Source organism: Papaver somniferum, unplaced genomic scaffold (assembly GCF_003573695.1).
Source record: "Papaver somniferum cultivar HN1 unplaced genomic scaffold, ASM357369v1 unplaced-scaffold_133, whole genome shotgun sequence".
NCBI lineage: Eukaryota > Viridiplantae > Streptophyta > Magnoliopsida > Ranunculales > Papaveraceae > Papaver > Papaver somniferum.
The window spans coordinates 17,913,241-17,937,156 of record NW_020622492.1 but is presented as its reverse complement, the minus strand read 5'-3'; the positions used below and the strand labels follow the sequence as shown (position 1 = coordinate 17,937,156).

The window sequence follows — 23,916 nt, the reverse complement described above, 5'->3', positions numbered from 1 at the left end:
GAAAGAAAAAGAAAAAACAAAGAAACAACTACACAACAACTACTCCCTATAATAAGTCATCACTTTTTCATCCTCAAGGATCTGCTTTGGCTCATAACTAAACTCATTAACATCTAACTCCAATTAAGGTTGAGAAGGATGGAAATCTGCCAAAGCATCAGCAGCACGATTCGTCTCCCTATAAATATGCTCAATTCTGAATCTGCGAAACCATTTGCGGAGATGGAAAATTATTTTCCAAAGATGCAAGATAGCCCAACCAGGTTTAGGATCTTTACTCTTCAACAACTTACAAACATCCATGGAATCAATATTAATCTGAATTTTCCTCTGATTTTTCGAGATATCACATTTCATAGCAAGGTCAGCACTAGGGATGGCAACGGATAAATATCCGACGGATATTGGCAGTTCCGATAAGGTTAAGGTTAAGAATTATCGGATATTCGATATCCGATAACATCCGGCGGATATCAAAAAATCCAATTCGATAAGGTTAAGGTTAAGCTACCGGATATCGGATTTTTATCCGTTAATATCCGATAACTAGGAAAAAAGAAAAGGGAAATGTTATCATGTTTGTAATACACCTATTCACAATTAAATAAAGCCACCAGCTGAAAGAATTTCTCTTTTATATAACATTAACAGTTGGAAGCGAAGTTTGAACCTATTTCCGTTTACGGAAAAATCCCACATCACCGCAACAATCCCGTATTATGTATCAACAACCAGTGCAGCTGAATTCCCAATTAAGAAGTTCTCAAAAAATTCTACCATTTAACCCAATTCCTATCCATCGATGTATACAGGCAAACTTCGACAGCATCAAGACTTTTTCTAGCAGGTTTAACACCATAACTTCAGGCCTTTTGTCTACCTTCCTTGTCTTCAGAAATCAACAACACCCATCTCTGATATGAACTCCATACAACCAATACATACTGAAGCCCATCGCAGAAACACCTTCTTCTTCACTGTCGTCTACTCTCTCAACCACCACATAAAACCCCAACAGATCCATCATCTTCGCTGCTCTACCGGTCTCTTCTACCACCAGCAACAATTGTTCTTCGCCATTCAACACTAATTTTAGGTCAAAACCCCAATCCACTCATGTTGTTGTAGGAATTCAAAGTATTTAGCACCCGAATCTCCTGGCATTTACCAGCTCAAGAACAAATCTAATTTCGATCCAATCTTGGACGTGTATAAACTCCTCTGAATTCTCCTGATGTTGCTTTATTGGTTTTCAATTGAAAACTTTCGCTTAAACCCAATCTTGGATTCCATATAAACCACTCAGTTTCAGCTGTTGTTACTGGATTGAAATGATTAAAAATACGAGGATTGGAGATAAGAGGACGGATCGAATCAATACCTGATTCAGAGATTAATTATTGGAAAAGTGAGAACTGAGTGATTAATCGAGAGGGGGGAGCGATACTGAGACTGAGAACATAGTGACAAGAGAAGAAAAAAAAAGAAAAGGGAAATGTCTTCTCTTCTCTCGACTCCTCGACTAGTATTGGTATGTGAAAATTACTAGTACGCCCTAACCTATCGGATATCGGATATTAACCAATCGGATAGAGCCCAATCCGATTCCGATAGGTTAAGGAGTAAATATCCGACAAGTTATCGGGTTCGGATATCCGGTATCCGATACAACGGATAAAATCCTATAGGATCTCGAATAATCGGAAACGGATCCCGGATATCAGTCATCCATTTCCAGCCCTCCTCAGCACCTTGTAATTCTAAAGAGAGAACAGAATCAGGACCTGAACCTCCAATAGCAGCAGCAATAGGTTGGCCAAGATTGTCTCTCATAATTGCACCAAAACTTCCTGAATCGTCACGTCTAGACCCATCAATATTGAGCATTACTTAATCTGCAGCTGGAAATTGCCATTTACAAGCAATATGCCTCTTTTCCTTCAACCTGCGGGAAACTCCCCATCTGTGCTAAAAGGATCTAACGAAGGAAGAATCCACGTCAGAGAAGTTAACAGATTCAATCTTTAAACGCACATCCTTGACTATAAAGTAGCTAACCGAAGCTTCAGAATTTTCCTTAACAGAATGAAGTCTTCTCTTTCGTTCTTTCCAACTGTGATATATGAAGCTGTTGAGGGTGAGTTTCCTAATGGAATTAACAACACCATCACCGGTAAAATGTTCACTGCAACATTTCAATTATTTCTCCCAATTCAGAGTGCAAGATCTAGAGTAACCAAGTTTTATCATTATACCTTGCCAAATGACAGAAGAAAACGTGCATTTACTAAAAAGATGATCAACATCTTCAAGGGCCTCATTGCAAAGAAGACAGACCGGGTCAGAGATAATACCCCATTACATAAGTCTGCATCTAGTTTTGAGTCTATTGTGCATAGCTAACCAGCCAATGAAAGAGTGACGAGGAATGAGACCCTTAAACCACAATCGATGCCACTCCATGTCAGGCCTAGATAAAGTGATCGCATCATAAGTACACTTCATTGAAAAGGTACCTGAGCAGCTAGCTTTCCACACTTTAACATCATTCTCTAAAAAATTAACGTCAACCACTCTAATCTGATAACATAAGTCTTCATTAAATCCAGCAATATTCGGAAAAACCCATCCATGAACATTAATAAAATCAACAACAGAATGTTTGCCGTACTAACTTACATCATGAATAGTTGAAACAGGGGTCCAATCACATAGTCTACCTTTAGGGTGCCAGAAATCAAATAAGAAGCTAGTGCTTTGACCATTACCTAAAATGGTACCTAAAAAAGGTTTGGCATGTTCTCTACAGCTCAAAATTCTATGCCAACTCCATGAGAAATCTTGGGGAATAGACATGCTCCAAAAGTCTTTTTGCTTAATGAGATTAGCTTTAACCCATTGGGTCCACACAGTATCTTTCCCGGAGTAAAGATCCCAGATATGTCGGAGATTAGCAGCAATGTTAGTGCACTCTAGATTCTTAATGCCTAATCCTCCTTCAGAGAAAGGGAGACAAATCTGAAGCCAGCTAATAGGGTTATTCTTTTTATTCATGTCTGGACCATCCCATAAAAATATTTTGAAGATCGAATTAAGCTCTTTGATAACTCTCTTAGGTAAAATGAAACAAGAAAACCAGAAGTATATCATGCCACTTAACACAACTTTAATAAGAAGCAACCCATCGGCATAAGTCAAAAATCTAGCCTTCCAAGACTTAACACGTTTAGTGAGTTTAGCAATTAGGGGGAGACAATCAACGTAAGACAGCTTAGTAGAAATCATAGGGATACCTAAGTATCTCACAGGTAATAAGCCTTTAAAGCAACCAAAGAAGCGTAAAGTTTCAATAAGAATATCCCTACTGATTCCAGAATGAAAGAGGGAGGTTTTACGGATACTCACCTCAAGGCCAGAGAAAGAATTGAACTGCGTAAGTTCTTGATGACTAGAAGAAGCAGCTTCCAGAGACCCTTTGAAGAAGACCATAACGTCATCGGCAAAGCAAAGATGGGTAAGATTAGTAGATTTGCACTTAGGGTGAAAACCAAAGTTTCCTTGATGAACTTCTTTAAGAAGGATGGAATTAAAAACTTCCATAACAAAAACAAAAAGATAAGAAGAAAGCGGACAACCTTGCCGGAGACTTCTATTAGCACCAAAAAACCCGTAAGGAGAGCCATTAATCATAACAGAAAAATATACAAAGAAAAATCCAGTGAATAAACAAATCAGGAAACCAAACATTTTCATAGCCTTAGTAACTGCATCCCAGTTAACAGAGTCATAAGCTTTACGAAGATCAATCTTCAAAGCGCATCTAGCTGCTCCATTTTTCCTATGGTAATTTCTAAGAAGCTCATGAGCAAGTAAAACATTATCTTGAATAACTCTTCCTGATATGAACGCAGATTGATTTGGACTAATAATATTACTCATGACTCTTTTCATTCTAGGGGCCATTATCTTCGCAACGCATTTGTAAATTACGTTACAGCAAGATATAGGCCTATACTCATTCACAGTAGAAGCGTTATCAGATCTGGAAACTAAGGTGATGAAAGTACAATTAACTTCATGAAGTAATTTACCACTCTTGGAGAAATTTTGAATGGCTTTAACAAAATCATCCCCAACAACATCCCAAGCAGCTTTAAAGAATTGGCTAGAAAAGCCGTCAGGCCCGGGGGACTTACCAGGTTCAATAAAAGAAAGAGCATGGACCACCTCATCTCTGCTAACATGATAAGTTAGCATATCAACATCAGCACCATTAAGAACCTTTTCAAACTGGATACCATCCAAAATAACATCAGTATCACAAGTAATAGATGTATTGTTGAAAAGAGAAGAATAAAAGTCAACACACTCATGATCTATAGACTTGTCATCTTCAAGCTTAATACCAGTTCCAGACAAAAGAGTGAGAATACTGTTTCTCGAACGCCTTTCTTTGATGGAGTTATGAAAAAACTTATTGTTAGAATCACTAAATCCCATCCACTTCACTGTAGATTGCTGCTTGGCCATAGAAGCATCATACCTAGATAGCCTAGCATACGCCTTGACAGCTTCTCTTTCATAACTAGCAGTAACACTACATAGAGGATTAGACTACACTTGATCTTGGAGATCAAGCATAAAATTCTTAGCTTCCAGAGTTTGAAGAGATAAATTACCAAATTTCCTCTTTCTTAAATCAATCATAGCTTTTTTAACTCTTTTCTGTTTAGTAACAAGAACCAACATAGGATTTCCTATAATAGGAGAAGACCATTCATGTCGAACAATATTAATAAAATCAGGGTCTTCAGACAAGAAATTACAAAAACGAAAAGGAGGATGGCCATGGGCTCTATCCTCAAAAATATAAACAACACTTGGGTTGTGGTCAGAAATACCAGGAAGAAAAAATTCAGCAATGGAATATTGAAAATCTATAATCCATTCAAAGTTAACTAAAACCCTATCAAGCTTAGCAGCCACCCTATATTCGCCTTGTTGTTGATTATTCCAAGTGAAAAAACAACCAGAAAAGGAGAGGTCAAACATATGAGCATTCTGGGTACAATCCCAAAAATCCGAATATTGAGAAAAAAGAACAGGGGCTCGATTAGATTTATCATTAACATCTATGATAGAATTGAAATCCCCTAAGATAATCCAAGGGAGCTTATTAACAGAAGCAAAAGATTCAATGTTAGTCCATAAAGAACGTCTAACTAAAGCATCATTAGCACCATACACAAATGAAATAATGCATTTTTTATTAGAAGAAAGAACAACATCAAGAGAGACAATTTGAGCAGAACTGTGAATAAGAGAAACAGTCATCTCATCAGGATCTCATCCTATCCAGACTCTTCTTGAATTATCATGGATATAATTGTCTAAAAACCTCCAAGTAAGTCTTATTCTACGTCTAATGCTATCGCAATTAACACCTTGAACATGTGTCTCAACTAGGACAACAAGAGACAAACTATTATTACTAATATAATTACTAACTTCTCTTTGTTTCAGGGGATCATTTAGGCCCCTAAGGTTCCAACAGCCGAACTTAATCATTATTAAGAGAAATGGGGTGAACCTTCCTACTATTCTTACCAGACTTCTTATTGTCCACAATCTTAAGAGGTACTTTTGATGTGCCGTGAGATGAAGATTTCTGATTGAAGTGAGATCTGACTCCATCAGTATCAACATCAGAAGAGTTGACATCAATACGAACAGAGCTAACAATAGACTCAGATATAGGAATAGAATCTTGCATAACATTGTCCTGCTCCATGCTGGTATTGTCTTTAGTAAGAGAAGAGTCAGATAAAATATCAAACTTATTGGCAGTAACCACAAGAACACTTACTAAATTATTTTAACTACCAATCTCAAAAGGAGGACCTATGGAAAATTGAACAACCTTCTGCTTAACGGTACCTTTAGTAACAGAATTAGAAGCATATTCCATAATTAATTCACCACGAGGAACAGAAAAAGTCTTAATCAAATCATTAGGCTTCTTAAAAAACTCACTTCTGTTTCTCTTAGCTACCTTCTTAGTCAAAACTTCAGTAGGACTAATACCAGGTTTAGACTGAACTGCGGGAGCAGACACAACAACAGGTTCTTTGGGTTTCTTACTACATCTTGCCAAAGAATGACCAAAAATACTGTAAAAAGAGCACCTAGGGGGTCTCCATGGATATTCTACAGGGATTTCAACTCTTTTTCCACCAAGAACAATTGGTATCATGGTAGGAAAATCACAATTAGCATCGATTTCAACACACATACGGGCATAGCTCATTCTTTTTCTTGAGAGAGTAATCTTATCAGACATTAATGGTTTACCCAAGTAACTAGCAATTATAGATAAACCTTTAGCGTGCCACATATGAATATGAACCTTAAATAATTTGATCCATATAGGTAAGGTTTTCATTTCAGCAATCTCTCTTTCTAAAAGAGAGTCCAATCTCTAACAAGAAATAGTTGATCAGAAATATACCAAGATCCATGCTCAAGAGCAGAAATTCTATCATATTCATTATCAAATTCAAAACCATAGACTGAGTCACCATGAATAGTCATATGAAAGTTACCTTTAAGCTTCCAAGCCTTTTGAACTGATTTTTGGAGAAGCATAAACGGCAGACGTTTACCAACAAAACAACCTACAACCAGGCCTTCACATCGCTTGAGTTCCGAGTCCAAATCTGTTCACACTCCTCTAACGAGTGTATATTTCACATATTTTTCTGATTGGTTGATTATTTAACTGATGGTCCCATTACCCTCCATGTTTAGAATCAGGACCCTCGTTACATAACTCCCCGAATGAAATGTGAAATATACTCGAGTTCACACTCTTGAGTTCCGGTGCAACATCGTCATCTTGAACCACCATAACTCTTTCACCATCAGCAACAGAAGAAACACGAAACTCCATAGGCTCAGCAGCCTAGTTAGCAATTCGGGATTCGGAAAATGTACGGAACGGCAAACGTACGAGTATTATACGGTTTTGTAAAACCCATAATCGGTCCAAAATTCGGTCAACGAGACGTGATTCGTCAGTAATTCGGAACGGCATACGTACGTGTATAATTCGATTTATAAATGTGAGTTCGGCTCTGAAAATTCGGTATCTATATATACCGAATAATTTGTATTTATAAGGTCATAGACCAATTTTTATACATATGTTTGAGTTATTTAAAGAAAAAATAAACTTAATATGATGATATTAATAATATATACAACATTAGTCATCCAAGAGGACGTGGTATAGTGGTTTAGATGCTTGGTTAGTAAGTCTGAGATCTCTCTCACCTTCACTCTTCAGTCATTTTGTTTCATAAAAATTAAAACAACGTCTAATATTGGGTGGTGTATACTCGGGAGGCAGTAAATCCCAAAAAGTGGGGCCTTTGAAAACGTAAAAGCTAAAGAATTTATGACGAATTAAGCGAACGTATCATTCGGGATTCGGGATACGTAAAATTCGTGAACGATTCGCGAATAATCCGGGAATGCCACATAATACGCGACTTGAGTTCGGAGTTACAAACGTACGCGAATAAGACGGTAAAATTCGTGATACGGAAAAATTCGCGAATGATTCGCGAACTTACTAACTAGGCTCAGCAGTGACAGCTTCAGATTGTTGTTTACCCAATACAGTAGACCAATCCAACGAACCAACCTTGGACGGACCCCTGTTTTGGGGGGAGTTACTCCCACCCACTTTCAAAAATTTGCAACTTCGATTAAAAGAAATGAGAGACAGGGAATCAAGACGAGGAGATCCCCGGTGTATCCATGCCCAGGCTATTAAATCTAAAATTGCATCAGAACATCGTTTCTTATTCCATGAATTAATCACACATTATTCCAAATCGAACAAATTATCTTATGCTCAACGTGTGTTTAATCAAATCCCTGAACCTAACGTTGTATCATGGACAGCTCTGATTTCATCATATATAAACACTAGCAACGCCTTTCATCACTTCATTTCCATGCTTCGCCATCCTACATTACCAAACCAAAGAACTTTAGCTCCTCTATTCAAAACCTGTGCTTCACTCTCGACACTACAGATTGGCATTCAACTTCATTCTGTCTCTCTAAAACTCTCCCTCTGTAACTTGTGTTATACTGGTTCATCACTCATCAGTTTCTATACAAAATGCTCGTTGCCAAACGAAGCGTTGAAAGTGTTTGATAAAATTCTTGAAAGAGATGAAGTTTGTTATTCTTCAATGATTGTGGGTCTTGCTCAAAACTCTCAACCTTCAAAAGCTCTTAAGTTATTTTCTGAAATGAATAATTCTTCTACTGTTAGTTCAAATATGTATGGTATTTCTGGTGCGCTTCGAGCAACGGCAGAATTAGCAGCACTTGAACAGTGTAAAATTATTCATGCACATACAATACTTACTGGGTTTCAAACGTATCTTGTTGTGGGTAATGCTTTGGTTGATGCTTATGGAAAATGTGGTCTCATTGCTGATTCTCGTAATATCTTTAATCAGTCATTACCGAATGCGAATATTTTTCTGTGGAATTCGATGATGGGAGCTTATGCTCAACAAGGAGATAAAAAATCTGTGATTAAGCTGTTTTATGACATGAAACTCAGAGGTTTTTCTCCTGATGAGTACAGTTTTCTTGCGTTACTTACTGCTTGTAGTAATTCTGGTTCAGTTCATGAAGCTGAAAAATGGTTGAGTTGTATGAAAGATGATTATGGGGTTGAACCACAGCTTCAACATTATACATGTTTTATAAATGCAATGGCAAGAGATGGACGGATTGCGGAAGCTAAGGCACTGGCTATGAAAATGCCATTTGAAGCCGATGCTGCTGTGTGGAGATCATTATTGACTGCTTGTGCTGTTCATGGTGCATCAGAGGTAGCTCAAGAAGTAACTCAAAGACTACTACAACATAACCCACGTGATGATTCAGCATTTGTGTTACTTGCTAATGTAAATGCAACTGCAGGAAAATGGGCTGAAGTGGCAGAAGTGAGGAAGCTAATGAGACGGCGAGGAGTGAGAAAGGAAGGTGGGATGAGTTGGATCGAATTTCAAGGCGAAGTTCATGTGTTTTTAGCTGGGGATAGAAACCATGAAAGGATGAATGAGATATACGCCAAGTTAGCAGAGTTGAGGGAAGAGATAAAAAAATTGGGATACAAAGAGGCAGTTGACGAAAAGTTGCATGAAATGGAAGCAGCGGATAAGAGAGAGTTGCTTTGGTCTCATAGTGAAAAGTTGGCGCTGGCGTTTGGGGTAGTGAGTGGAGCAGCACCACCGGGTAAGGCTCTTAGGATTCTGAAGAATTTGAGGATTTGTAAGGACTGCCATGAGGCTTTCAAGTGTATGAGTATAGTGATAAAGAGAGAAATTGTTGTTCGTGATGTTAACAGATACCACAGATTTGTTCATGGAAACTGCAATTGTGGAGATTATTGGTGATCCGGCGAAGTTGAATATAATAATGATGAGTTTCAATAAAAATGTGTTCGAACCTGAAAACCCTTGGAATTTTTTTTGGAAATATCTACTCGTTCTTCTAATATGAGATTTCTGTTTTATGCATTATGCAATGGAGCTATTGGACTCAGAGTTCCCATTGCACGTGTAAAGTATTTGTACTCATTATTTGATCACGAGTCGGCATCTATCAAAAATCACTTGTTTAGCCATTGTTACAGAGAGTTTACTTCTTATGTTGTACATCTGAAACCTTTACCAGTAGAGCTACGATAAAATAAAGGAGCTTTAAACCCACAGATTTTAACAGAGTAATGGGCAACAGAGAAAGGATGCAAGACATTGGCAACCAAATTATCAAGTGGGGAAAAAAAGTTGTGTTAGGTTATTTTCAGTCTCATTTGAAGTATCTCTGGTCGACGAATCGGATTGAAATGTTAAAGTACTGATACAGGCTAGAGGATTGAATGCTACTTGGGGTGTGTAACGGACGGACGGTTGCGGATTTGGGGTCACCCGCAACCCAACCGTCAAAGTTGCGGATTTGAAAAATTGAACCATGACCGGTCCAATTATCCGCGAATTTGACCTCTACGGATTTGCGGATTGTACGGGCCGGATGCAGATTAACCGCGGGTTTAGTCAAAGAAAAAAAGACATTCTCTACATAGCTCCGTATTTCTTGTGATCATAAATGGAACTCGGAAGTGTAAGTGTGAGAAAGTTTATCAATAGATAGAAACAGCTATAACCGTTTCTCATTTCACGACATGAAGGACACATTACTTCATTTCTGGAGCAATGGGTCACTCTGATAGTGGCATATATGAGACTAGCAGTCTCCGTGGATGAAACCTCTTGGTGATACTGTTGCATCGTACGAGTTCTCAAGTTTTGGGAGGGGAATGAATGTTAAGATATCCTGGCTAAATGGGGTGCTTCAGCCACCGCTCAACTGGTGGCCACCTAGTGGCTAGTATGATCCAACGTGTAATTGGTGAAAATACAAATATCTTAGAGGTAAACCCATGCCACGCATTTCAAAGGGAAAGCCATCACCAGCTTCTCATTTCTTATCACACATGGTAATGCGATAACAAGTTGCCTAACTGTACTTTGCATGGCATGTCACTACTCTTACCTTCACTACCCTACGGTGCGGATAAATTCGCGGATTTACAAAACCAACCGCAACCAAACCGCTAAACCTTGCGGATTTGAGAATTCACTCATGACCGGCCCATAAGCTCTTACGAATTGATTTTCACCCACAATTTTGCGGATGAAATCCGCGGTTCCGGATTGTATGCACACCGCTAAATGCTACTGTTATTATCAACAGAATATAGATGCCCCTCATAGTCTTGGATTTTTGAATTCGGTGTGATAAATAATTTAAAAAAATGCACTACCAACAAAACTTCATGGCCCAATGGGTAAGGCGCTGCTGGTCTACGAAACCAGAGATTTGGGTTTCGATCCCAAGTGATCAAAATTCAATCCCCAGTGATCAACAGTGAAATCGTTTTGAAATTTTATTCGGTTTTCTTCTCAATTCCGTAGGGTTTGGGATGGTTTTCCCCAAATCATTCTAGGTGGTTGCTTTTGGTTTTGTGTTCTAAAAAAGATAATACTTCGTCCATCTCACTATTAGTTGACCTACTTTACAACTAAATTACTCTATTTAGTAGAAAATACCATTTAGTCCTAAGAATAACAATTTACATGTCAAGAGAGGTGGATTACGTGTCAAGAGAAGTTAAGGAGTAATAATTTAGTAGGAAATACTATTTAGTCCTAAGAATAACAATAAGTCTAGACATACCGAAGGAATTCCCGTGATTTAACACGTGGGTTACGTGTCAAGAGAGGTGGATTGCCAGCGTAGCAAATTAAAGTCAAATCTTCTCCCTCTCTATTTCAATGATTCAATTCTGCTACAACTATAATAATATCACTGATAATTGGTTGAGGATCATCATCTGGTTCAAATCCAAAAAGCATCTTCTCCAAGCAATAACAATCATGATAGTTTTCAAGATGATTATGTATAATTATTACTTTTTTAAATCAGGAGGATGGATCGAAAGTTCATGATGTTTTTCCTATCTCTATCAATTCAACATGAGAACAAATAGGGTTTTCAGAAGGGAAAAAATCCACTGCTTATATATCAAATTAAGATGTTGCAGAACTTAGTATGGATAGAACTAGGGTTTCTTATATCTCAAACTCCGATTTCAAGTCATACAAATCAAAACAAAATCCAAATTTATTCCACAATCTAACAACTGGGTTTGATTAAAGTTCTATATTTTAGTTTTTTGATTTGAGAATAACCATTTTTGATTTGATTGCATATAACAACCAGAACCCAATATTTCACCGGCTTCAGATCCCCAATTATTATTTTTAGTTGGTAATTTTTCTGCATAAAAAATCACCTAAGATCACAAAGTTCACACCATCTTCTTCATTTCCATCGTGTGTCCGCCTCACTATAACTTTAAGCATTTGAATCTAGTGCAGATTTGATTAAAAAAAAAGTCGCCATTTTTCTGCATAAAATTTAAAAAAGAATCGCTTGGTTCACCATTTTCTATCTGCATACGGTTCTTTTTGAGAGAGAAAGAAAGATAAAAAAAAGCATATATTAAAAAATGAATGCCACGTGAGTTGTCCACCTTGTACGACACCTGGTCACGGGACAATTCACAGTGATTTTTCGCGGTGTGTCTAGACTTATTGTAAGAATAATATATTAGAGTTCACTTGGTCCTTTTGACTTCGTCAACTATCTGTTCGGTACTTTTCTTAAATATATGTTATTAGTTGGTCCTAAATATTATCGTTTGGTCTTAGGGTGGACAATATCCACGGGGGATGTCATCAATGAGTCACATTCCTTTAATAGTGGCAGAAATATTTTTTTTTTTTCTCTTTACCTACCTTCGCCTGAAAAACCAAGGAAACCTTCCCCTGTACACCACTTCTTCCTTCCCTACTGCCACCACCATCAACTCGATGGGTTAGAGTGTGGTTACGGTTTAGGGTCCTTGTTTTATTTTTTTTTATTTTCTTTCTCTTTTTGTTTGGGCATGTCGATTCTTTTCTCATGAACAACGTCTATTAGTTTCTTAGGTTCTTCGTAGTTCCTCAATCTCAGATAGTTTTTTGGTTATATAGTTCTTCATCTTATTGGCTGCATACACCCGGTTTACAACAATTGCTTGTTATCCAGCCGGTGGAAACTAAGTTTATGCCGTCTACGGGAAGCTCAAACTGTTTGATATTGTGCCTAAATGACTTCCGCGGGTAGAGGTATTTATTATGCCCTTTCAGAGACTTTCATGGCTATCCATATGGGGGAACGGGGATTAAGGGGTTTTCATGCTTAATTCCTCATTTGAAGAGACTGGATCTCTGCAACAACGAAAGGAAGAATACATTGCAGCAAGCCATACATGGTGACTTGGGTATTTTTGCTGGTTTAGAGAATACTCTGAGGACCCTAAAACAGTGGCTTTGATTTGATTGTATGCCCATCCAGGCTTGGAGTAGGGCGTGCAAACATGAGGGAAATATTGAGGTTCGACCTGCAGTGTGTGAGGTTTCCGCAGATATGGTTGAAGTCATTGTTGGAGTACCCTGGCCCTGCTCGCAGGAAGGTGTAGTTCAGTTGGACGAAACGAAGTTGAACTTACTGTGGAGACTTTGGACGCAGTCTTCAGAGCTCCAGTTCGTACTGTCAAAAGTATTCCGAGGGGTTTTCGACTAGCTTTCTCGCACATTCTAAAGGCGCCACTTCATAAAGTAGCAGCGGAACCTAAATCCTTTGTGAATGGGGTTAAATTGTTGTTGCTTCCTCGTTGTATGTTGAGGGTTTTTCGCCCTAAGGGTATAGTTGAATGCAAATACTGGAATTGTAAAGCACTCCAGCAAAAACAAATACTTAAAGCTTTGGCAACCTGGGGGAAACATGGTGGGATACAAAGGCTTGTAAGGGAGGTTTTAAAGGTACCAAATACAGGAGGTGATGTGCGCGATGATGACAAAGAGGAGGAAAGCAGATTAGGCACCAATGTAACAACTTTTTTACACAAAGTTTCAAATGGGCATTTCACAGCTGCAGTGAAGGCCATTAGCTCATCATGGATGGCACCAAACAACGCAAATACAAGGAAAGTACTGGAGGATAAACATCCAACAATGCCCCCTCCGCAGAAACCAACCATCCCCTTACATGAGACACCTTTAGTAGCAGAAGAGGGGACTATTCTAAGCTGCATTAAATCTTTTCCTAAGGGAATGTCATGTGGAAGGGATGGTCTTCGAGCACAACATCTCTTGGATGCCTTTTACGGGGAAAGTTCAACTGTTGTTGCTGATTTAATTGCAGCGATAACAATAGTGGTTAACCTATGGATTGTTGGGAGATGCCTACTTAACCTCGCAGAATTCATTGCATCAGTACCTTTAACGCCTCTTCTTAATCCAGACAAGAGCATTCGTCCTATTGTTGTTGGCACGATTTGGCATCGTCTTGTGTCCAAAGTGGATATGAAAGGGGTAGGGTAGGTTTATCTAGAGGCGCGGAGGCGATCCTTCATGCTGTGAACAGGTTTGTTAGTAAACACCAGAGGGATGATATCCTTACTATGTTAACTGTGGACTTTACAAATGTTTTCAACCTAGTTGACCAAACAGTCATGCTTCTTGAGGTGCGCAAGCTATGGCCATCCATATAGTCGTGGGTTGAATACTTATATGGTCAGTCTGAAAGATTGTACTTGGGGGACTATTACATTTATTTATCTACAGGGGTGCAGCAAGGCGACCCTTTGGGGCCATTATTATTTTCATGGTGCTCCATCATCTTATAACAAAATAAATGAATGATGCACTTTATCCTTACAGGCTTGGTACCTCGATGATAGCACTGTTATTGGTGACACTTTAGAAGTGGCAAAAGCACTTACGATCGCCCAGATAGAAGGGCCTGCATTGGGCGTTCATATTGAATATTAAGAGAACATAAATTTTTTGGCCTTCTTGTGATGGACGAAAGTTAACTGATAGGCCTGTCAATCGAAGAATATCCGTCGGATATTTAGAAATCCGATATCCGACAGGTTAAGCACTAACAGATATTCGATATCCGATAATATCCTATAGGATATCAAAATCAGATATCGATTCCGATAGGTTAAGCTATCGGATATTTATCCGATAATATCTGATTCTGACAAACAAAAAAACTATAGTCTGTAAAACATTTGCAGAGGTGAAATTTAAGTAACTAAGTTCTATTTTTCATACATACCATCCAAATTGTCTTTAAAAACAGTCTTAAAACATTACTCTTAAGTAGTTATGTCTCTAAGTAAGTCTCTTACACACATACATGAAAATAAACACAAGCATGAAAATAAACACAAGCAAATGCTATAGAAAGTAAGAAACTTCGAAACACGAAGTATGATAAGTATCTGTCACTCTCCTCTCCAGCCTCTGATTCTCTTGACTTCATTCGTCTTCGATTTCCATATTTTCCATATCTGCATTATAGCCAACATTCAGATAAGATACACAACTACAAAAGTAGTAATAATAGGAACTAAGAAGAAAATAACAGATGAAACTATGCACTGAGTTTAAGAAAAAAAGAAGAAAAAAAATTACCTTCACAAATGAAATCTGGCAACCAATCGCTTAAGCACAACAATGCTTCAACAAGCTCTGGATCTAATGAAGCTCTGTATGTTGTAAGCACTCTACCACCTGCACTGAACATTGATTCGGATGCCACACTGGTGACTGGGATAACCAAGACATCTCTTGCCATCTTTGCAAGAGTTGGGTACTTCGGTGCATTTAGCTTCCACCAACTCAAGATTTCAAACAAATACTCATCTTTTGGTGAGCCTTTGCTAAGCACTGGTTCTTTTAAATACTTGTCCAACTCAGATTTCTGCACCTCAAATTCAATGTTCTCCATCATAAACTCAACATATTCAGGATCACGTACTTCATCTGGATTGTCTGAATCCATCATACTTGAGCTAGAGACAGAGCTGCGGGCGCCAAAATAGTGTTCATCTGCATTTGATTTTTGTGAATCATACGCATTGAAAAGAGCTGTCACTTTTGTTTTGAATTTTTTATACTGCACTGCGTAGCCAGTTCCATACAACTTCTTATAACGAAACTCTACCCATCTTGCCTTGTATCTAGGATCTAACACAACTCCGATGCCCATAACCAAATTACTTTCAAGCCAATATGCGTAGAACCTTTCCCTCATATTCAACCCCATTTCTCTGATATACTCATAACCACTGTCTTCCCGTTGTTTGATGCACTTGCTAACTTTATTGACCCCATTGTAGTACAAATTTGCAGTTGGATACTTCATCCCTGCAAACCTGGTTGAAACATGATTAAACACCTCTAAACATGCACAAATAACTACCCCTTGTTGCCACTCGTCTTCACTTGGTAGACAACAGAATTTTGTATCAAGAAGAGCTAATCTTTCAAAACCTTTTATCAACTCAATAGCATACTTAAGCATAATAAAAACTGAGTTACATCAAGTGTCCACGTCTAGACTAACTGCCTTTCCAGACAACCTACATTATGACAGTGCCATTTCAAACCTCTCTTTCCTAGCTTGTGAGGATTTAACATACTTAACACAATCTCTAATTGATGCACAAACTCAGCAGCAACTTTCATACCATCCAGGACAACCAAATGAAGAATGTGGTTGGAACACCTCATGTGAAACAATTCCCCATCAAGAACTAGACAATCCTTACCCTTTAGCCACCTAATCAAATTTCTCATGATAACACCATTGGCAGAAGCATTATCAGCAGTTAAAGAAAGGAATTTCCTATCTATGTTTCATTCAAGAGTGCAAGTTTTGATACATTCTGCGAGAACATTTCCTGTGTGTGGTGATGGAACTACAATATAAGTTAATGTTTTCTTCACCAAGTTTCATTCATCATCTATGTAGTGGCATGTTACACAACAATACCCATCTTTAGTATGCTTAGCAGTCCACATATCAGTTGTAAGACTACATCTAGAGGTCAAATTAGTCAATACCACTCGCAATTCTTGTTTCTGTTCATGAAAAAACTTCATCAAATCACTTCTGGTTGTGTTTCTAGACATGATCTTAGAAGCAGGGTTCAAAGAATTGCAAAACATTCTAAAGTAAAAATGTTGAGCCATGTTCAGAGGGTAATCATGCTTAGCAATCATTTTAATCATATATTCCCTAGAAACTGCAGGATCATACTTCCAATTAGCTAATTTTAAAGCTTTGTTACCTGCTGTTTTCAGTGAAGAAGAAATCTTTTGTTGTCTAGCCTTTTTCTGTGGTCTCTTATGGAAAATCTTTAGATGATTCTGCAATCTTGTAGTACCATTGACACTATCAACATCAACTACCTTCTTGCAATGATGGCATGTACCTAGTACAAAAGATTCCCTCACATGTGTTTTCTTTTTGTATCTTACTTTACAATCCCTTTCAAATTCACCCCACACTAGTGACCTTGTTGATCTAAGCTTTTTCTTTAGCGCAGTTATTAGTGGATCCTCACCAGCTTCTCCATCTTCATCATCTGTTTGAGAGCCTGCCATGTTATCATCAACTGGGTTCTCTTCTGGTTCTGGTAATCTCCTAGTGTCACTAGTACCCGGTGTTGGGCCAATTGCTGAAGCTTGAACACTTTGTGATTGTGAACCATCCCTAGAAACGACAGCATTTTACTGAGATTGAGGCAAAGGGATTGACTTTGAGGTTGCAACTTTCTTGCCCTTGGCTGGTTTTTTAAACATTTTCGCAATCGCCTATATTAAAATTAAACACAGAGTAAGTTACCAAAGAAATGAAAAAAGCATTCATAATTATCAACAGTAAATACTAAAAAGCATTCATAACTATCAACAGTGCAATCGCCTATATTAAAATTGATGATATCATATTCAGGATTATGCTGTTACACTTCATAACTGAAATTCAACTAAATATAGTAAACAAGGATGTAAATTAAGATGCATTATCAAAGAATCAGAAACATAATTCCAAGAGAATGATTATGATACCTGATAGAGTAGAAACCTTCTTCAGAGCCTTTTGCTTGTCTTTATTGTCAAAATTAACTTCTGTTTAATACCAAAAAGATAGAAATCAGATTCTTCACATAAAGAAAGTAAAACAGAAACTTCAAGTGTAAACCTATCTCAAAAATAGATCAATTCAATCAAACCCTAAACTAATAACTATCAATATTGAGTTATTCTTCAACCTTAATGCCTCATATTCTTATTTAAGTTAAACCCATCTCAAATCTTTCTCTAATTTCATCCATACATGTAAGTCATATCAAACACAAATTTTTGATTGCAAGACAGAAACCCTATTTTCATGTCAATCGTTGAATCGAACAAACAAATAGAAGAGAATCAATACCTGATTGAGCGGGTGAGTGATTGATAAACAACTGAGTGAGTAATTGATCGAGAGAGGTAGAGACAAAATGGAGACTCGAGAGGCGACTGAGAACAAACGGTGAGAAACTGAGAAGAGAAGAAAAAAATGAAAAAACGAAATGACTTCTCGAGTCCTCGACTAGTGGAGTCAAATAAGGATATGGGGAAATTACAAGTACGTCCTTAACATATCGGATATCTAAACAAACGGATATAGCCTAATCCGATTCCGATATGTTAAGGAAGAAATATCCGATAACATATTATATCTGGTATCCGATATCCGATAAAACGGATAAAATCCTACAGAATCTCGAATAATCGGGAACGGATTCCGGATATCATACAGATATTGACAGGCCTATTAACGGATGGGTTGTTTCCAGCTGATATTTCAACGCCACGTGACGGGGTGAAATTATTGGGTGGCGCAGTTAGTTTAGACGATGGGTTTGTGAGAGGGCAGTTGAACTGATGTAGGTTTTATCTAAACTCCATGATCCTCAGAGTGAATTATTACTTCTACGTGCGTGTATGGGCATTTCCAAGTTGTTATTTGGACTCCGTATTTGCCAACCGGAATACATTATGGAGGCAATAGACATTTTTGATAAAGGCTTGAGGGAAGTGATAGAGAGCATTGTGGTTTATGGTGGTCCGTTCTTGGGAGAGCTACAATGGAGGCTATCCACTCTTCCAATTAGATACAGAGGACTTGGTTTATATACGGCTAGTGAGGCATTCCAATATGCCTTTATAGCATCTCGTGTCCAAACCTGAGGATTACATGATCATATATTAAGGGTAGGGGATGTGGAAGGCATGGATGGAAATTTCCACAAGGCTTTGAAGATGTTACAAGTAACTCTCCATGATTTTTACTTTGTAGATGGTGGATTTTCGACAAAGGCTAAAATCGTAAAACCATAATTTTACATATTTTCGATCCAGCAATCATATGAGTATTGAGGCTCATGTCTCTCATTGAAGCATGAAAACTCATGCCACAAGAGTCTCTGACTGAGTTTATTGTCTCTTAGAGCAAACGTGAATATGCAGTCTCTCAACTGAGGCAACGACATATCTCATGAATACTTAGCAATTTCAGTAATCACTTTTATATAGAATCGAACGATTGGACGGCTCCTAGACAGCTCGCCTGCTAGTATAGAGCATAACGTCTTCAGGATGTAACAATGTTTTACCTGACTATATAAAAGACATGTGTATGGAATCTTAATGATTGGATGGCTCCTAGACAACTTGCCTGCTAGTATAGAGCAATAACGTCTTCAGGATGTAACAATGTTTTCCCTGACTATATAAAAGAAATATGACGCTTCAACAAGCTCATATCGCTTAATTCTTGAATAATTAATGCTCCTAGACGATCGTGCTATTATAGAGCCATCAATTAATTATTTCTAAATCATTAGATTCATTAACTGAATCCTTAGAAAATATTCTACGTTCTTCATAATATTTCATTACTTCAATTCATGGTTCTTCCCAGCATAATTCCATGGGTTAGTGATAAATATTCAACGTACGGGCATCTGAGCCTCTATCGAGTAAGCCCCGACCAAAATGGTGCAAGTGTATTCAGCAATAATGCACTAACGAGCACCTGAATGCACGAACAAGCATTCAAAAATACGAAGGAACGATGAACCTATGCAAAATAGGAAGGAAAATAATAATAATAAAAAATTAAGCTAAAGCGCTAGGGGACTGGTCCCACCGGCCGGACAGTCATGTCGTAGCCAGTCCCACGCCTAATTCCTTATTTTATCATATTTTATTATTTTTCCTTCATCTTATGAAAATTCCTTCATTTGAACAAATATCCTACATTTTAAAGAAACTCCTCGGTTTCATGGTGTTTCATCCGTATCAAGGAAATAATAAAAATTAGGAAAGATATTGTGGGACCAAGCTTACTAGCCGTCCGATCATGCCCTAGTTGTGGTCGGTCTCACATCTTGCATTCCTTATTATTTTATTATTATTATTATTTCCTTCATCCCATGAAATTCCTTGGTTTCATGATATTTCCTTCACATCAAGGAAAAGATATAAAATTAGGGAAGACTCGCGAGACCGGGCCCTAACCGGCCGACCATGCCCTAGTCGTGGCCGGTCCCATACTCCCTTTATTTTATTATTGTTAGAGCATTGCTCGATTGAACCCCCCAAGCATTGGTATGTCAAGTTTGGTTGTCATATTTTAGTGAATCAAAACTCATGTTAAGAGTCGTTTGGTTATGTACTAGAGTTAAACTTCGTATAGGTTAGCTTGAAAGCATTAGGATATGAGACATTACAAGTATTACGAAGTCTTGAAGATGTGAAGAAGCAAGGAGTACAACGACAACAATCATCCTTCCACTTGAGGTTAGTGATATTTGACTTGAACTGTTTCATTCCCTAACGTTTCTTTCAAGTCGTGCATATTGAAAACATAACTGCGAAGCATATATGAACTCTAGATAGACATATTATTAAGGAATACGATACGAGGTTTATTGCTTAACCATTACACTTTGTAGATAAGACATCGCCATAATCATTTGAATGCTACTGTGATTATGTATGGGTATGAGGTGAGGATTTCATCCTAGGGAACAATGTTTACATGTGTTCTAAGGAAGCAAGTTCATAAACTTGTTTGTGAACCGAAAAGGAAATTGCCAGGAGTTATTGGTTTTTTTATTCATTGCATATCTTATGAACAACCAATATGTGTGATAGAATCTAACCGCTCACAACTTGTTGTGTTCTTGGTAGAACTATTCACAAAGTCCTGACTTTTGTATTGGTATAACTTTTATTATTAAAACCAATCTTAAGTAATCACCTGTGGTATGATCGGATTATGTCTGCCTTAGGGAAAGGGAACCGATCCTAGTAAGGGAAAGGGATCCGATCCTTGTAAGGGAAAGGGAACCGATCCTAGTAAGGGAAAGAGAACCGATCCTTGTAAGGGGTGCAGTACATCAAGGCTAACCGATCCTTGTATGGGATGCAACAAGGTTTATAGCATAAAGGGGGACCGATCCTATGGACATGTGCAACACATATAAGTTAGATACCATATATATGTGGGGAACCGATCCTAGTACCTAGTCAACCGAATATTTGGGAAGCTAGTGTGACTATGCGTAGTACTCACATGGAGGTATAACCGAAACTTGTTTTGGTAGAACCGTAAACCCATGATTGTGATTGAATGTTGGTTTGATCAATCACATAGTTCTTGAAAGTCAGATGAACCAATTCTAAACTTGTTTGGAAGTGTGGCAAATTGGTTTCTAGGTTGTAAGTATGAAAGAGAACTTACAAAGTAAAGATGTCGACAAACTTTGAACACGTGCTGTGAATGTTTATTTCTATAATTGTTCAAAGATATTCCTTAACGGCTAAGGGAAGAGAATCCCATGATCGAAACATAAGTAAGTTAAGAATCTTTTAATTAAGGTTATTAATTTATCTTTGTAGGAAAATTACAGAATTAGCAATGTGCATTTACTAATTGGATTGTCCGAAAGATTTCGATTGTTACTTTTGGACAGAGCATTTCCAGGAATTATGGAAACCAAATTTGTGCTTTAATGAATATCTTGAGAATATTTTTTTTTTGGAAATTCCTTGGTGTCCAAACTTCCTTGTCTATAAATACACGAAGTTTGCCTTTCTAAAAAACTAATCCTTTGTAACAACAGACTTCCTCTTTTATCTTTGTTACTGGTGTAGCCGCCTATCGGAGAGGAGAGTAATCTAATTAGATGAAATCTCTTATGCCAGCTCGTTTTAAAGTCTTCTTTGGGATTGAGAATCTCTAGCACGATCCATTGGTGGGAAACTAGATAATTGCGGTTTATCTTTGTTTTCGATTGATTTGATTGACTAACGATGGTTGAAATCTAATTGCACCTAGTTTGTTTATTCTTGAGAATCTTCTCTTCTGATATAAGATTCACTCAAACTAGTTCAGAGTTTCGAAAGGGATCTTTAGACTGTTGTTAGTTCTAAAGACGATCTTGTGATAATCCATTGTTAACAGACTCTGTTCTGTGGGTGATTGATCACAATAGATTCAAGTGATTGTGTGCAAGTTTTTATTGAAGATTTAAGAAGATTTGAAGACAAAGAATATATTGAAGATCTGACTTGGGTTTTATAATCTTTGGTGTGCACAATACCTGTTTGGGTAAAAGAGGATCCAATTAATAATCGGTTTATCCTTGTGGTAGATTGGATTGATTAATTGAGTAGATCGGCATCAACATGGTTCTTCGGATTAAAGGTGTTGTTGGCTTAATCTTAACCAGTTACCTTTGGGTGATTGAACATAAGATAGATCTAGACCCTACGAAGGAGTTTATGTTGATATAAACGGAAGAGCCTTTGTCCGACTTATATCACTTGGTTGAATAGAGTTGATACCAAACAGATTTCTTGTTCCTTTACTGTTTGGAATACGAACCAAAAGGATTGTTCCAAGTACGTGACTTATTCATAAGTCGGAGGCGTGGGAATACAGACAGAACTAGGTGAACTATAGGGTTAGTTACTTGGTCTCAACTATACAGAGTTAAGTGTAATTTTGTGTAGCGGCTTAATCCTGAGAGTATTCAATTCTGGACTAGGTCCCGGGGTTTTTCTGCATTTGCGGTTTCCTCGTTAAAAAAATCTTTCTGTGTCATTTACTTTTATTTTCCGGATTATAATTGTTTTATTATAATTAAAGTAAAATTACACAAACGTTAATTCCTATTTACTTGATAAGCAATCCTATTGTGTTTGGTTAAGTCCGAACTTTTATATCAAGTAAACATACTTCGTTGTTGTATTGTCTCGATCTCGTATCCATAGACGATCACACGAAGCGTGAACCGATTAGTTGTATTGTCTCGACTCAGTCCATAAACAATCACTTTCGGAGAAAGGACTTATAGGTAGGAAAAGTTTTAGCGTGAGGTATATTTGGGTACCCTCGCCTTTTCAATTGGTATCAGAGCAGGCAAACACGAAAAGATCTAACAATCTGTGTTTGGTGCGATCCAACCTATAAGAATGAATCTATTAAGTGATTCAGTTAACTTTCCACCAAGATTTAATGGGACTAATTATCCATTATGGAAATTTTCTATGAAGGCTTTTCTTCAATCCCGAGATTTTAATACATGGCTATTAATCGAAGACGGATACCAACATACGATAGATTATTCGGAGTCAGAGTTCAAACGATTAGCATCATACACTCTTGAAGAAAGGATTATTGCAAAACAGAATTCTGATGGTTTAAACGCCATTTTACATGCAGTTAGTGATGATCTTCTTCATCATGTGCTGTCATGCAGAACTTCTAAAGAAGCGTGGGATATTCTTGAGACTGTATTTGAAGGAGATGAATCTGAAAAAGAGGCTAGACTTCTCACCCTTTCATTTGAATGGGAACATATCCATATGGATGATAACGACACCTTCGAGGAGTATAACTCTAAACTTTCTGAGATTGTTAATGCATATTTTCTCCTTGGAAAGGAAATACCTGAAAAGGAAATAGTATGCAAAATTCTCAGATCGTTACCATCCAAATACGAGTCTAAGAAACATGCCATAATAGAAGGAAATGATCTTTCTACACTTTCTTGAAGCTCTCTTGTAGGAAAGTTAAAGATCTTTGATAAAGAAATTCTGCTGAAGAATCAAACTGAGAAACGTTGCCAAAAGGATATGGCACCTGATGAAAAGGAGCTTGACTCATCTATTTTGCTTTTTGCGCAACGAATTAAGAACATCTTATCCTGTGATAAATGTGTTCCTGATGTATTATCAATTTTCCATAAAAAGGGTAATGTTGAAGTTCAATGTTTCAAATGCCGTAAATTCGGACATA

General features: G+C 37.6%; 1 protein-coding gene across 1 annotated transcript; it reads left to right on the top strand.

Annotated features, from left to right (window-relative positions):
• The first annotated feature begins 7,699 nt into the window (after positions 1-7,699).
• Positions 7,700-9,864, top strand: LOC113333749 (putative pentatricopeptide repeat-containing protein At5g52630). The gene has a single exon (XM_026580168.1). It carries the CDS (start codon positions 7,779-7,781, stop codon positions 9,483-9,485), a length of 1,707 nt encoding a protein of 568 aa, XP_026435953.1. The 5' UTR covers positions 7,700-7,778; the 3' UTR covers positions 9,486-9,864.
• Positions 9,865-23,916: the final 14,052 nt, after the last annotated feature.

Bases quoted from the DNA above. Each gene is read 5' to 3' on its own strand.
- LOC113333749 (XM_026580168.1), top strand. From the start codon at position 7,779: ATGAGAGACAGGGAATCAAGACGAGGAGATCCCCGGTGTATCCATGCC.